Source organism: Xiphophorus maculatus, chromosome 23 (genome assembly GCF_002775205.1).
Source record: "Xiphophorus maculatus strain JP 163 A chromosome 23, X_maculatus-5.0-male, whole genome shotgun sequence".
NCBI lineage: Eukaryota > Metazoa > Chordata > Actinopteri > Cyprinodontiformes > Poeciliidae > Xiphophorus > Xiphophorus maculatus.
This window is the reverse complement of record NC_036465.1, coordinates 25,825,007-25,837,695: the sequence shown is the minus strand read 5'-3', so window position 1 is coordinate 25,837,695 and position 12,689 is coordinate 25,825,007. Positions and strand designations below refer to the sequence as shown.

The following is a 12,689-nucleotide window of genomic DNA, read 5'->3' as shown; positions in this document are numbered from 1 at the left end:
TTTCCCTCAAGGAAGACAACGAAGGCAATCAAAGAAAAGTGAGCCTTGGAGATATAATTTGATGGGATTTGAAATAATAAGAAGTGATTCTGCTCTGATTCTGCAGGGAGAAACGTTACTGACCCTGTGTGGATGATTACATTTTTGTCCTGTGTGACGCATGGAAATATTAGAAGCAGTAAAACACACCAGTGTTTTACGGCGGGTCATGTGCCATTTTGATCATTTTATCTCCTTATCTTTTTTCTGTGCAACACTCAAAGATGAGTAGAGTACCCAAAAATTGTACTCAAGTAAGAGTAGCACAAATTCAACATATTTTTACTCAAGTAAAAAGTAGCTCTCCAAGAAATTACTCAAGTTAGAATAGAAAAGTATTTGGTAAAAAGGCTGCTCGAGTGTCACTTAATGTTTAAAAATTACATAATTAGACGCACCAAAATATAAAGTTATGTGGAAATATTTGTATTTTAAGGGGCCAAAATAAAAATACTTACAAAATTAGACAAAAGAAACATTATTCCAAATAACTGTTTTTAAATATAGAACTTATGAAACTAACAAAGACTGCAGAGGTGTGTGTCTGCGTCTGGGGAATTTTTGATGAAAACAAACTCAAACAAATTTTACTCAAATAAGAGTAGCGACACTTCATTATGAATTTACTCAAGTCAAAGGCAATAAAGGTAGTAAAAATTACTCGTAAAAGTACACTTTTCCAAAAAGTGACTAAAGTAAATGTAATAGAGTAAATGTAACTAGTTACTAGCTAACATTGCAGCGACGCAAGCTGGAGATGCGAGAAGGAAAGAGGAGGAGGAGGAGGAAGAAAAGATGACTGCCAGCCCGTCCCACTCCCGGTGAGTACAAATGCAGCCCAGAAAACTTCAGCTTTCATACCTCAGCTTTTCACACACTCAGAGAGAGAGGCGTGCTCTGTCACGCCACGCACACACCCATCTATCCCAGCCCGCAGAAGCACCGGGAATCAAGAGCGGAGCGAGGAGATGCTACCGACTGGCAGACGCTGAGTAAGTCCGCTCTCCCTCCTCTCTTTCTCGGCCCGGTCTCCTTTGTTGTGTCATGGCGGCTCCACGGTCCGTCCGAGCTCATTTACCGCTCGCCTCGCGCGCCTGTCCGTCGCTCTCAAACGGCCGCCGTTAGCTCACACTGAGAGACTTTTCAAAGTTTATCCCCTCTGTATGCAGCGCACACATACCTCCCTCCCTCCTTCTCCCCCGGCTTTCTTTTTCTGTCCCCTCCAAGCGAGAGGGGCAGGAGACAAAAAAGAAAAAGAAACCCCGGCACTAATTAGCACGCGGGCACTGAGCCACAGGTGGATGTTTTTAGCTTAAATGGTAAATTTAAGCTAAAAGTCGAAGGAGTTTGATTTTGAATGGTTCCTAATGAATTTATGTGCTTGATATACAAAAACGGGTGTCATAAATAATACAGTTTTAGTGCTCGTAGAGATTAGGCATGATATAAATAAATACATTTAACATGAGACTTCAAAGCGAGCCGACTGCTTTTCTTTGAATTACACTGCAAAAACACAAAATCTTACCAGCTGATTTTGGTCTAGTTTCTACTGCAAATGTATTAGTGTGCTCTTAAATAAGACAACTAACTTACAAGTAACTTTTTAGCAAGACGTTGTTTTAAGTGGATAATTCGTTAATATTAATGAAAAAGTACTAGCTAGATGTGAAATAGTCAGCCAGTGGAACAAGACATTTTAACTTATAATACTGGAAAAATGTCTTGTTCCACTAGCTGATTATTTAACTTAAAATTAGTACTTTTCCTTTAATTTTCAGGAATTATGTTTAAAACAAGCTCCTAGATCTTGTTTAAAAGTTACTTGCAAGCTAGTTTAGTCTTATTTAAAGTGTACTAAGATATTTGCACTAGAACCTAGACCAAAACTACTTGGTAAGATTTTGTGTTTTTGCAGTGTATTCCTTCTGTTGCTAAAACAATTTAATAATTACAGCTGTTTAAATGCTATATGATGTTTACTTATTGCTATTTTGACCATGTTGTGCAGACCTTTACAGACATATGTATGCTTAAAGCACTTATTTTATTGTAATGGTTGAGTAAAATGTATAAGCCAGCTGGATGGCAGTGCACAGAAATGCTCTGAACAGTTGGAAAATGTATAATTTTAATAGCTTTTATTGTTTCATAGCCGACACCTTTCTGCAGCGGGACGTTTCACACCGCCCACGTTCGTGTTAATAGATCTGGATCGGCTTCGACAACCAAGTGATTTGCGATCGCTTTCCTGCATTCGACCTCTAGTCTGCTTTTATGAAATATGATTATATGACTCCAGTAAATAGGAAGTGGCATGTTTCGGTTTGATCGTAATCTGTCGTATTTCATGAGCGTTAACAGGGGCCAACCCGGGATCGGAGCCATAATCAATGGAAACGGGGTGTAATGCAAAGTTTACTGAAAATGATGTATAATAAATTTTATTATGTGTTAGACTGGAAGACTTTTATGACTATTTATTGCCACAATTCATCAACAACAACAAAAAAGCATAGCTACCTGATGTGGATTGGTTTTAGTATATGGGCTTGAAATGATTTGTTTATGGGGATAAAATGGAAGCAGAAAGCGATGAAATTGCAAAGTGCGTGTGTGCAAAATATGGATATAAACTATTAGAGAGGCAAACTGCTCCACTGACTTTATCAACTCTCTGAAGACTTTCAGACACATAAGTTTCTACACAGAAAAAAATTCAACTGTATTTCTTTTTTTAAATTTACTTTTTGCCCATTTAAACAAATGTGCAAATTCATCGTAAGCTCTCAATTTTTTCATCTTTGATTTTTTTTTTCTTACTATGAAACTATATTGCCCCCAGCCTCCTCTACAAGTGTAGATTGGCTAATAGTTACCACAGACTCGAACCCTATTGGCTCTTTGGTTGGGTATTTTTCAAAAGTGCGTGCAAGACCGAGACTGCTTTTATTGACACACACGCACGCACACAGAGAGCAAGAAAGAGGTCAGGGGCAATTCCTGGATTTTTTTTTTTTCAACTTGTGGAGTTCCTGATTGGAAGAGAGCGTCGGCGTCACGTGGGTCGATAAGGTGCAAAAAAAAAAAAAAAAACCCCAAGCATGTCTGTTGAAATAAATTATTGAACAGGGTTTCTCGTCTCAGTGTCTGTTACTCACAGATAATGTGGAGTCATTAGCACCCCACCCTGTGAGTGTGTTGACATACTGAACCTGCCCCTGTTTGCCTTTCAGTGTTTAGAAACCCAGCAGCATTCCCCACCACACACACACACACACACTTGTGTGGCAGAGGGGGCATTATTTGCTTGCATCCATTGTGTCCTGCCAGCCAAAACACAAGTGAATGGAGAGGGACTGAACAATGCAGTCAATCTAATCTCTCTGTCTCTCCAACATTCACAGCAAAGGCAACAAGTGTTGACGGCCAAAACCGATCCAGATACTCCTGACTTCCACGTCCAGAGAAACACAACTGACAAAGGAGACCACTTCTTCTTCCTCCTCCTCCTCCTCCTCTTTCCCCGATCCGAGGGAACTCGAACTCAGGAAGAAGCGACTGCGGGACGGACAGAGAGACGAGATGCTGGCTCAGATCCTCAAGGAGATGTGGGTGGACCCCGAGGTGCTGGAGGCCCTCAGCGAGGAGCAGAAGAGGGTTCTGTTTCTGAAGATGAGAGAGGAGCAGGTACGACGCTGGAGAGTGCGCGAGGAGAAGGAAGAGAGAGAAGGGAGGACCAACAGGAACACGAAGGCCAAGAAAGGTATGGAGCACAGCGCTCCTTATGTCGTACCGGTTAGACTGGCAGGGGGAGAGCTCATGATTTAATTACAGTTAGCTATACTGAGCAAGAGTTATTCTCAGTAATACAAAAAGGATGAGGCATTAACAGGAGGAGCAACATTTTTTGCTGTGTGTTTGTTTAAGATCTGTCTATATATAGATAGATCTATCTATATAGATAGATAGATCTATCTGTATAGATAGATACAACATGAGCAATAAAACTGCTGTACTTTTACTGAAAGGTTACCATACAGTCAAAATGTCCTACTGACCTACGGCTACGTCTTTGTACAATTTGTAGCTGTAACTTTCAAAATGGCGTTTCTAATACTGCCTAGAAGTGAAAAAAATCTTCAAATAACTTTCTTATTGATAAAACTATGACTGAATTAAAGGTTATCTTAAGGCCTGAAAGGTAATTCCGCTTAAATCCACCAATCCATTGCTTTTTGTCTGAGAGGAGCTAATAAAATCTGACAGCCAGCTTTATACATTTTTAAGCTAGCCAAAAGTCAGTCTGTTTTGACTTTGAAAACAGATTGCTGAACTTATATATACTTGTAGTTAGTTTATTTCTTAGTTTGGTCTGAATAACAATGTTTTGTCAGCTGTTGTTCAGTTTCCCAGTCTAAGCTAAAGCTAAGTTATAAGATGCCACTCTGCAATAACTAGCTACAGTTAGCAAAAGGGCTGCAATAGCCCGAAAATGGCTGAAAAATACATCAATTTAACTTAAAAGTTAGTTACTATTTAAGACATTTTAGGGTTCAGAGGGTAACCAATGACAACAAGAAAGCTGTTTTTATAATTCCCCCAGCTATCTATTATTTATAATATTTGGGTGCAACAAACAATCTATAGGTATGTTGTGAAGACGACACTTGTAAGCTATTTTACAAATAATTAATTCTGTAATCTTCTAAACTCAAAGTGTGCATAAGTAATGAAGCAGGAGTTGTGTCTCTAATGTTACCAATCAAATGAAGTGTTTGGGGGGTTTTCAGCTTGTGTTTTAGTCATCAAACCCAACCCTTCTTCATTAGAAGTGCTGATCTATCTTACAAAGACGCTGTCATCTTAACTAGTTCAGCAGCACAAAGGGAGTGTACTTACAGTGTGTGTGTGTGTGTGTGTGTAACTGAAAGCCTCTGTCTCCGGCAGCCCAATTGCTGTGTGGGCTGAAAGCTGAAGAAGATTGAGTAAACCCTGTGGTTTCGGGAGTCGCCACGCTTTAGACCGCATATCAAGTTACCATCTTTGTTTACCCAATCTCTGCCATGTCACCTGAGTAGAGACTGAGTGTGTGTGTGTGCGTGCGTGCGTGGGCGTGCGTGTGTGAGCATTGCAGAAGATATGCTCCACTTAGACGTCTTTACTGACGGGCTTCAACATGTTCGTTTAGACTTATTAATGTCACAGTACGACACTGTTAAACCTATTTCCGTCACTCTAAAAGGTGTTTAGGTCGCTGTAAAAAATTAATGTTTTTGTGTTTTAAAAAAATGTAACCTTGATAAACTTTTATCACATTTAATGGGACCTTCATCCCATACAATTTAACTGAAAGACAAAATTCTGCTGGAAGGATTTGATTTCAGCGTTCAAGCTTCCTTTGTTGGAGTTGGTAGTATTCTCTACCCAGAAGAAATTCTCCAAATAAATCATGTTGCCATGACACCCGCTTGTCCACCATCCCTCAGATTATTTAAAATTTACTTTAATCCGGACCTTTACTTCAACAAGTCCAAAAATTTATTTTTTCTGTTATGAATTTCTACTTTTTACTAGATATTTGATAAATTGGGGTCAAAACTGATATTTAGACCTGTTAATGGTTGCGTCTCAGATCATGATGCTGCCACCGCCATGTCTCACTGTGGGTTTGGTCTTTCAGGGGAGCGCTGTTTGTTGAGACAAGATTATTTGACAGGTTTGAGATTACTTTGGATATTTTACAATCCCTCTGCTAAGTAATGAATGAAAATACCAAACTGTCAGGAAAATAAATACAAGAATAAAGTCAGAATATTTTGAGAATAAAGTAATAATATTACGAGAAGTCGTACGAGAATAAAGACTAAATAATACGAGAACAAATTCAAAACTGTGAGAATAAACTCGAATGAGAATGAAGTCACAGTAGTCAGAAGTCGTTTGAATATAAAGTTGAAATAATACGAGAACAAAGTTGTAGCATTACCAGAAGAAGTTATTACAAGATTAAAGTCACAACATTACGACTCTATTCTGGAAATACTACCAAATAATAAACTGTTTTTCTTTTGAGTTTTAAAGTAGTATATTTTTTGCCATTTCTTCCCTTTTTTTCTGGTAGTATTACCAATATAAAATCATAATATTGTGATTAAATTCTAGCAATACTACAACATTATTCTGATAATGCTACAACTTCATTCTTGTACGTCTCTTATTCTTACACGAGTTTATTCTCGTGATTTCTTTATTTTTCTTAGTATGGCCCCAACACTCGTATTCCATTTTTCCTGCTGATGGTAACAAAGGCAGTAGGTCTCCGTTATGCAATGGAAACGGCCTCTCCGTCTCCCTATCTGACTGATATAACTCAGTAACACGGAGACGTGTTTACGCGCAGATTTAGGCCTGTAGTGACGTCACACAATGCCCCGTTGTGCGCGGCGGTGCTCGCCGGTGAGACACACGGCCTCCTTTGTTGGAAATCTGCGTTCAGGGCTCATGTGACCGTCGCTCATGTGTCCCTGATGATAACATATCGCTCTATGTGGCCTTTTAAACCGCGTTTCAGTTGGCAGACGGCGCAGCGCTACGTTCTGGGTTTGAATTTCTGAAGCCACGCCCCCGTCTGTGACGTCGCGGCAGGTTGTTTCATCTTCATCCGTAGAGTCATGGAAAACACCTGGGCTGTCGCTCATTGTGACGGGTGGCTTATTTTTAAACACTGCGTCACGATAAGGGAAAAATTTTACGTTATTGTTATTTCTCCAGGGTGTGACTGAGATGTTTATCTATAAAGTTTTTAAAATTGTAACGTATGTTTTATTTACTTAAAATAGCTGTGAAACATTAATTTAAAAAGAAACACCATCTGCTGTTTACTTCCTATATTTTCTTATCGTTTTACTACCTCAGGTTCAATAATGTTGTGTATTACATGTTGTATTAGAAAACTGGCAATTAACTCAAGGAATAATAAAGCTAAATACGTAATGACACCAAGATGACCAAACAAACACCGAATTTATCCTTGTGCGACAGCACCACCTGCTGGCTGAAATCAGCTATTGAGAGGTCTGCTTCAGGCAGAACCCTGCTGAGTGTCTTCAATTTTGGGGGGTAGAAAACAAACAAATGGACCACTTTTTACATTTTTGTTTCTGTCTCTTTGTTTCTAGCTTCCAGTAAACAAGTGAGCTGGCTCCTCAGTCGGGACGGCGATGTGAGCGTGACTATAATCGGAGAGGTGGATGAATTTAGGTCCTCCAAGGTTCTGCAGAACCACATGAACAGGTAGAAATAGAAAACTCTGCCAATCATCTATAAACGTATAGGGCAGTAAAAATGTAAAACAATAAAAGAAATTGCTTTCTAAAATAACATGATTCTAAGCTAACGGTTGTAATATTACCCGTTTTGCTATGCTGAGGTCAAAATATTTATCCGTAAGCTGGGAGGTCTGCAAAAACAACAATGGATATCTTTCCCTTACAGACTCCTCAGTGATAACAGGAACTGCATCCAGACGGTGGACCTGCTGCCAGGAAGTGATGCCCAGCAGCTCAGCATCAAAGACGATGCCAAGCTCCCTCTCACAGATGTTAATGTGAGTCCCTCTCCGTGTGAGTTTGTATGTGGGAGGCGGGTTTTAGAATACAAAAACGGCCGTTGGATTCTGATCAGCATATCCTCAATCACACGCAGGAGGATCCAGGTACACCAATCAACCAGTCGTCTGAGGAGGAGGTGGCGGACTGCAGCACTGACGAGGACCCGAAGGACCCCGAAGACGACAGCTTGGAGAACGACATTGACCTGAACCTCGTCTACAGGCCGCATTTTCGTAGAAGCCTGTTGCTACGAAGCCACCAGTCAGAAGCAGAGAGAGTCACTCCACAGGATGGAGGTGAGAGAAGGATGATTCCTGCCTATAGGAGCTGAAATATGCAGCGCCTCTCTAAAGTGTACACACCTCTTGAACATTTTCACATTTGTAGCTACAAACTTGAAGGTATCCCATTGCCAAATAGCTTGTCACTGGAAAGATCGTGTGCTCAGGTGGGGAAATCTGTTGACAATACAATCACTTCTAGTCCTCACGGAAGAGTAGCAAGAAAAAGACCATATAAAGTTGCCACATTACACAGTGAATGTGTGTGGATGAAAACACTGCAAAATGAAAACCAAAGTTATATGTAGGAAGCGTGCCACTAGTCACTCAAACAATGTGAAAGAAGGAAATTCTAACTTTCACATCATCCTGAACACACCATTCTAACTGTGAGACATTCATTGATTTAAATACAGGTCAACCCTAGAAGAAACCCATTACAGCAGGAGTCTCATTTTCATCACAACCATATCAAATAATTAGGTCATTAGAAGGGCAATATAGAACCTGATTGACAGCCAAGGCTGCCTGGTCATTGCCTTTCCACGCAAATCTTCCTTCAGTGCCCATCTGGGCTTTTTCCCCATTTATTTGGATTCCTCCTGTAGTTTTGCTACCGGGCCAATCGGTGAGCAGATGTTGAAGTTGTGAACAATGACGTCAATTTTCTGTGCCGACTACTAAACTGTAGTCTGCCTGTAGTTTTGGCAATGACAGCGGAGGAAGTAAACAATGCTGTTCAGTCCGTGTTGGTCACACTTCAAAATATTGAATTGACACAAACAGCCGCCTCGTTTGGATCGGCACTTCTCTCTCGGAGGTGGGTTGTTTATAGGGCAGGCAATTTCTGGTAAGCTTCATAGCGTCAAACTGGCGCATTATATACACGTCCCGACCAAACATTAGCAATTAGATAACATTTAAAACTTTAACAGAGGCCACGCCTCCAGAACATGATGTTTCTCAATATTCAATATTCCAGATGCTCTTTACGAAGCAAAGCGTAGAACAAGGGGCTGGTTGCTACCAGGCTTAAGCTAATGAGGCTACAGATGATTAAGGTGTGAAGGACCACGGATATACTGGTCTTTGGCTTAGAGGCTACAAAAGTATTGACACTGGAGTGAAGGTTCACCTTCCAACAGGACCCTAAACATATAGCCAGAGTTGCAGTAGAATATCAAATTAAAGTCTAGACCAAAATCCAAATGAAATTCGGTTGCAGGACTTGAAAATTGTGCCAGTCAGTTTGAGTTTGAGTGATTTTGCCAAAAAGAGTGGGCACCTTAAATACAAAGACTTGCCACCCTTTGCTGATTTTTATTTGCTAAAAATATAGAAAACCATACATCATTTTCTTCCTCTTTACAATTATACACCACTTTATGTTGGCCCATTGCATAAAAACCCTATAAAAACATTAAGGTTTGTTGTAATTTGAACTTCACCCGGGTTATGAGTATTCTGCTCAAGTTCTTCCTCATCTACCGTAACTGAAATTTCTCTTAGTCAAAACCAACAGAGGAATAATTCCTGGAACTCTTCTGATCTTTCGCTCTCTCTTTTTTTCTTTTTCTTCAGAAACTCGGCGGCGCAGAGAGACGTCAGAAAACGAAGGTCGTGTGGCTCATCTCAAGAAGGCGTTTGCGGACGATGCCTGCAGCAAACCACCCGCCTGCAAAAAACCACCCATTCCTGTCAAACCGGCTCATCTACAGAAAAGCGGCATGGCGCTGGTCCATTAAGAAGCCGCCGTGTCTCCAGCCTCCCGTACGTCAACACACCCGACCCCTGAGGAGTGGGAGCTGACGCAAACGCCGCAGCTCATTCGTACTCCTGCTTGAGGACCCAAGTGGGGGATAAATACACTGCAAAAGAAAAATAAAAAAAAAAAGGACAAGTGTCCTTTTTTGAACTTTTCCAAGAACCCAATTTAAAATTTCCACCTGCAGATGGAGAAGTGTCTGTGGAGGAGAGCGAGACTGTGTACTTAAAGTGGGGGAAACTGAAATTCAGACTCTTATATTTTTGCAGAGCCTGTGATCTCGAGGCAGACACTGAGGGGGGACATGTCCACAGGACGTAGACACAAACACGCTGCTGAATGGAAAAACACAGTGGTTTTATACTGGGATGACCTTTGCTGAAGTTGGAAACCAAAAAGCGTCAATCAGTCACATATATTCATTCATGTTCATATTCATATAAGCTCTGGGCGTTCTGTCTTGTCAGCGGATCCTGGGAATGAAATAAAACAAATGGACTCACAGTGAAACGGACTTCTTGTACCTTTATCCTTAAAGGGATTTTAGACAATTTAATTACACATCTCAACATTCACAAGGGAACGCTCCCTTGCACTCGTTCGCTGACAAGCACCGACCTGCTCATCAGGAGCCCTTGAGGCTCCAGATATATTGCTCAAGAACTTGTCCAAGTGTTAGAACAAAACCACCGAGCAGTTTCTGGACAGCAACGCCTCTTTGTTGATTTATATTTCATACTCTATTGCAAATGACTTAATGGTTCACGTTTGAGCTGCCACTCAGCCACAAGGGAAGTTGTTAATACAAGGTTAGCAAGAAACTGTCTTAAATCTCACTATCTTCTAGCTCTCCCAACACGAGTTTGGCTACTCTGTCAATTTCTGAATTTAGCCCAGAAAATATGTCAATATGTTGGCTCGATTGATCAACTCTAAACATCTTTTCAATCATATTATAAAATAGATATCTTTATGTGTAACAAGTTTCAACTTTAACTTTTAAACCAAATTTTACTTTTAGAGAAAAGGACTTTTTAAAAAAATAAAATAAAATAAAGAAAACTTTCAATAGGACATCTATTTCTCTTAATTTGGCTCTATGGGGAAAATTTCAGCAGCACTTTAGATAGTGACATTCCCAAACAAATATTTATAGCCTTAAATTTGCACTTTCTGGTGTCGTTTAGTGAGCCAATCAACACATTAGCAAGCTATGACGCTATGACGGTAAATGCGACTTTCTGGACGTGTTAGCATGCTAACGCTAGTATTAAGTGTTAGCTAAATGATACAGAAGGCATGGGAAGCACAAACGCAAGTTAGAGCAGTTAAAACTGTACATAATTTCCATAATAAAGTGGACTTTATCGATTGGAATACATGCCTGAGGATGCCTACATATTATTTTTACATATTCAGTCATTCTCCTGTATATGTTAGCATGCTAACGCTAGCATTAAACAACGGCCAAGTGATACTGCGGGGCCTGGGAGGCACAAAGGGATATATTAGCATAGTTAAAACAGGACAAACCTCCACAGTGAAGTTGACTTTATAGACTGGAATACATGCCTGAAGATGCCTATATTTAAAATAAGAAGAAACTTACATATTTTGCACTAGGATGGCATGAAGCTTGCGCTGCCTGATGAGATCTCTTCCTCATCTTCTTGTCTCAGCTGTGGCTACCACAAGCACAGTATGCATCGTCATCATCCTTAACAAAGAAACAGTTGTGCTGGGGTAATTAAAGGAGCTCAGAAAGAGACGCAAACCTGTTTGTATAAAAACTTGTTGAATCTTTAAGCTCATGATACCTGCTTGTTGTCATCCACTGAGGAGGATTTTGTTTTACAAGAAATTCTAGTCTCTGTGTATTTAGGCGCAACGTGTAGTTTAAATCCTGAACACTCACCTGTCATACACCTGTGAGTCAGACACCCGTGATCACGTGCTGGAGCCAGCCCAAGACATGACACCTCCGAGCCAGCAGGGTGCCCCAGAGAGCTCACGACTTCACGTACAAACTATAATTATCTGAAACTTCAAAATTTGTAGTCAGATTTTTTTTTTTTAAACAAACAAAAAAACAAAAAACAAATTGAGACTGGTAGAACAGGTGTAGCCATATGGTGAAGCTATAGTTCTGTTTATTTTACATTTTTTAAAAATGAAAAATTTAATTCCTATCATCCAAGAAAAAAAATCTTCTTGCCATTATTTTTGTCATAACATTTTTAGCAAATTCTGTACAGACTCCAACAGAACCCCGAGTGTGGACAGCGCCACACTCCATCAGATATTAGAAGCTGTGAAAAGCGTGAAGCCACACAGAACAGAAGCAACAGTCTTTGTATTTTATGGTTTGTTTGAGATGTAGTTACTACATAACTTGTGGGTCATGTGTTCACTTTACTTGGTCACCAGTTGAATCCCTGCTCATGCTGGCTCTGCTGACATTTTTTTGTTTGTTTTTTTGTATTATACCCAAATATAAGTATTTGTACTATTTATCTGTTGTCTATGTCAGGAAAAAGGAACAAATCGTAACACGTTAACTGTATTCTGCGTGTTTTTTCCCTTCTTAGATTTAAATTTTTAGATAGATGCGACAACAACGTAGCCGAGTTTTATCGGTGATTTGCACAGTGATTATCTATTCAGCGGGATGCATCAGAAAAGCGCCTGGTGGAGATCAAATGGACGGCGCGGAGAGCTGATTAGCATGTGGTTTGGGCTGAGACAGAGGCCGAGACGCTTGGGGAGACAGAGCAAATGAGAGTCTGGTCACGGGAAGAAAAACGTCACACTCAACTCAATAAACCTCACCGCATTCCCTCACCTCCTCCACGCCATCAGCCCGTGTACGTGTGAGTGTGTGTGTGTGTGTGTGAGCCTGTCTATCCACCCATATATCTTGAATCATGTGACTTAACACAAGCAGTCATGCACACAGTGTGAAAAGCCCCGCTATATATAGTAGGACAGTGT

The 12,689-nt window shown here is 40.3% G+C and overlaps 1 protein-coding gene across 1 annotated transcript; it reads left to right on the top strand.

Annotated features, from left to right (window-relative positions):
- The first annotated feature begins 703 nt into the window (after nucleotides 1–703).
- LOC102236187 (SH2 domain-containing protein 4A-like) lies at nucleotides 704–12,256 on the top strand. The gene is made up of 6 exons (XM_014473339.2): nucleotides 704–1,031; nucleotides 3,447–3,805; nucleotides 7,221–7,335; nucleotides 7,537–7,648; nucleotides 7,747–7,948; nucleotides 9,515–12,256. The coding sequence occupies exons 2-6, from the start codon at nucleotides 3,625–3,627 to the stop codon at nucleotides 9,676–9,678; spliced, it is 774 nt and encodes a 257-aa protein (XP_014328825.1). The 5' UTR covers nucleotides 704–1,031; nucleotides 3,447–3,624; the 3' UTR covers nucleotides 9,679–12,256.
- Nucleotides 12,257–12,689: the final 433 nt, after the last annotated feature.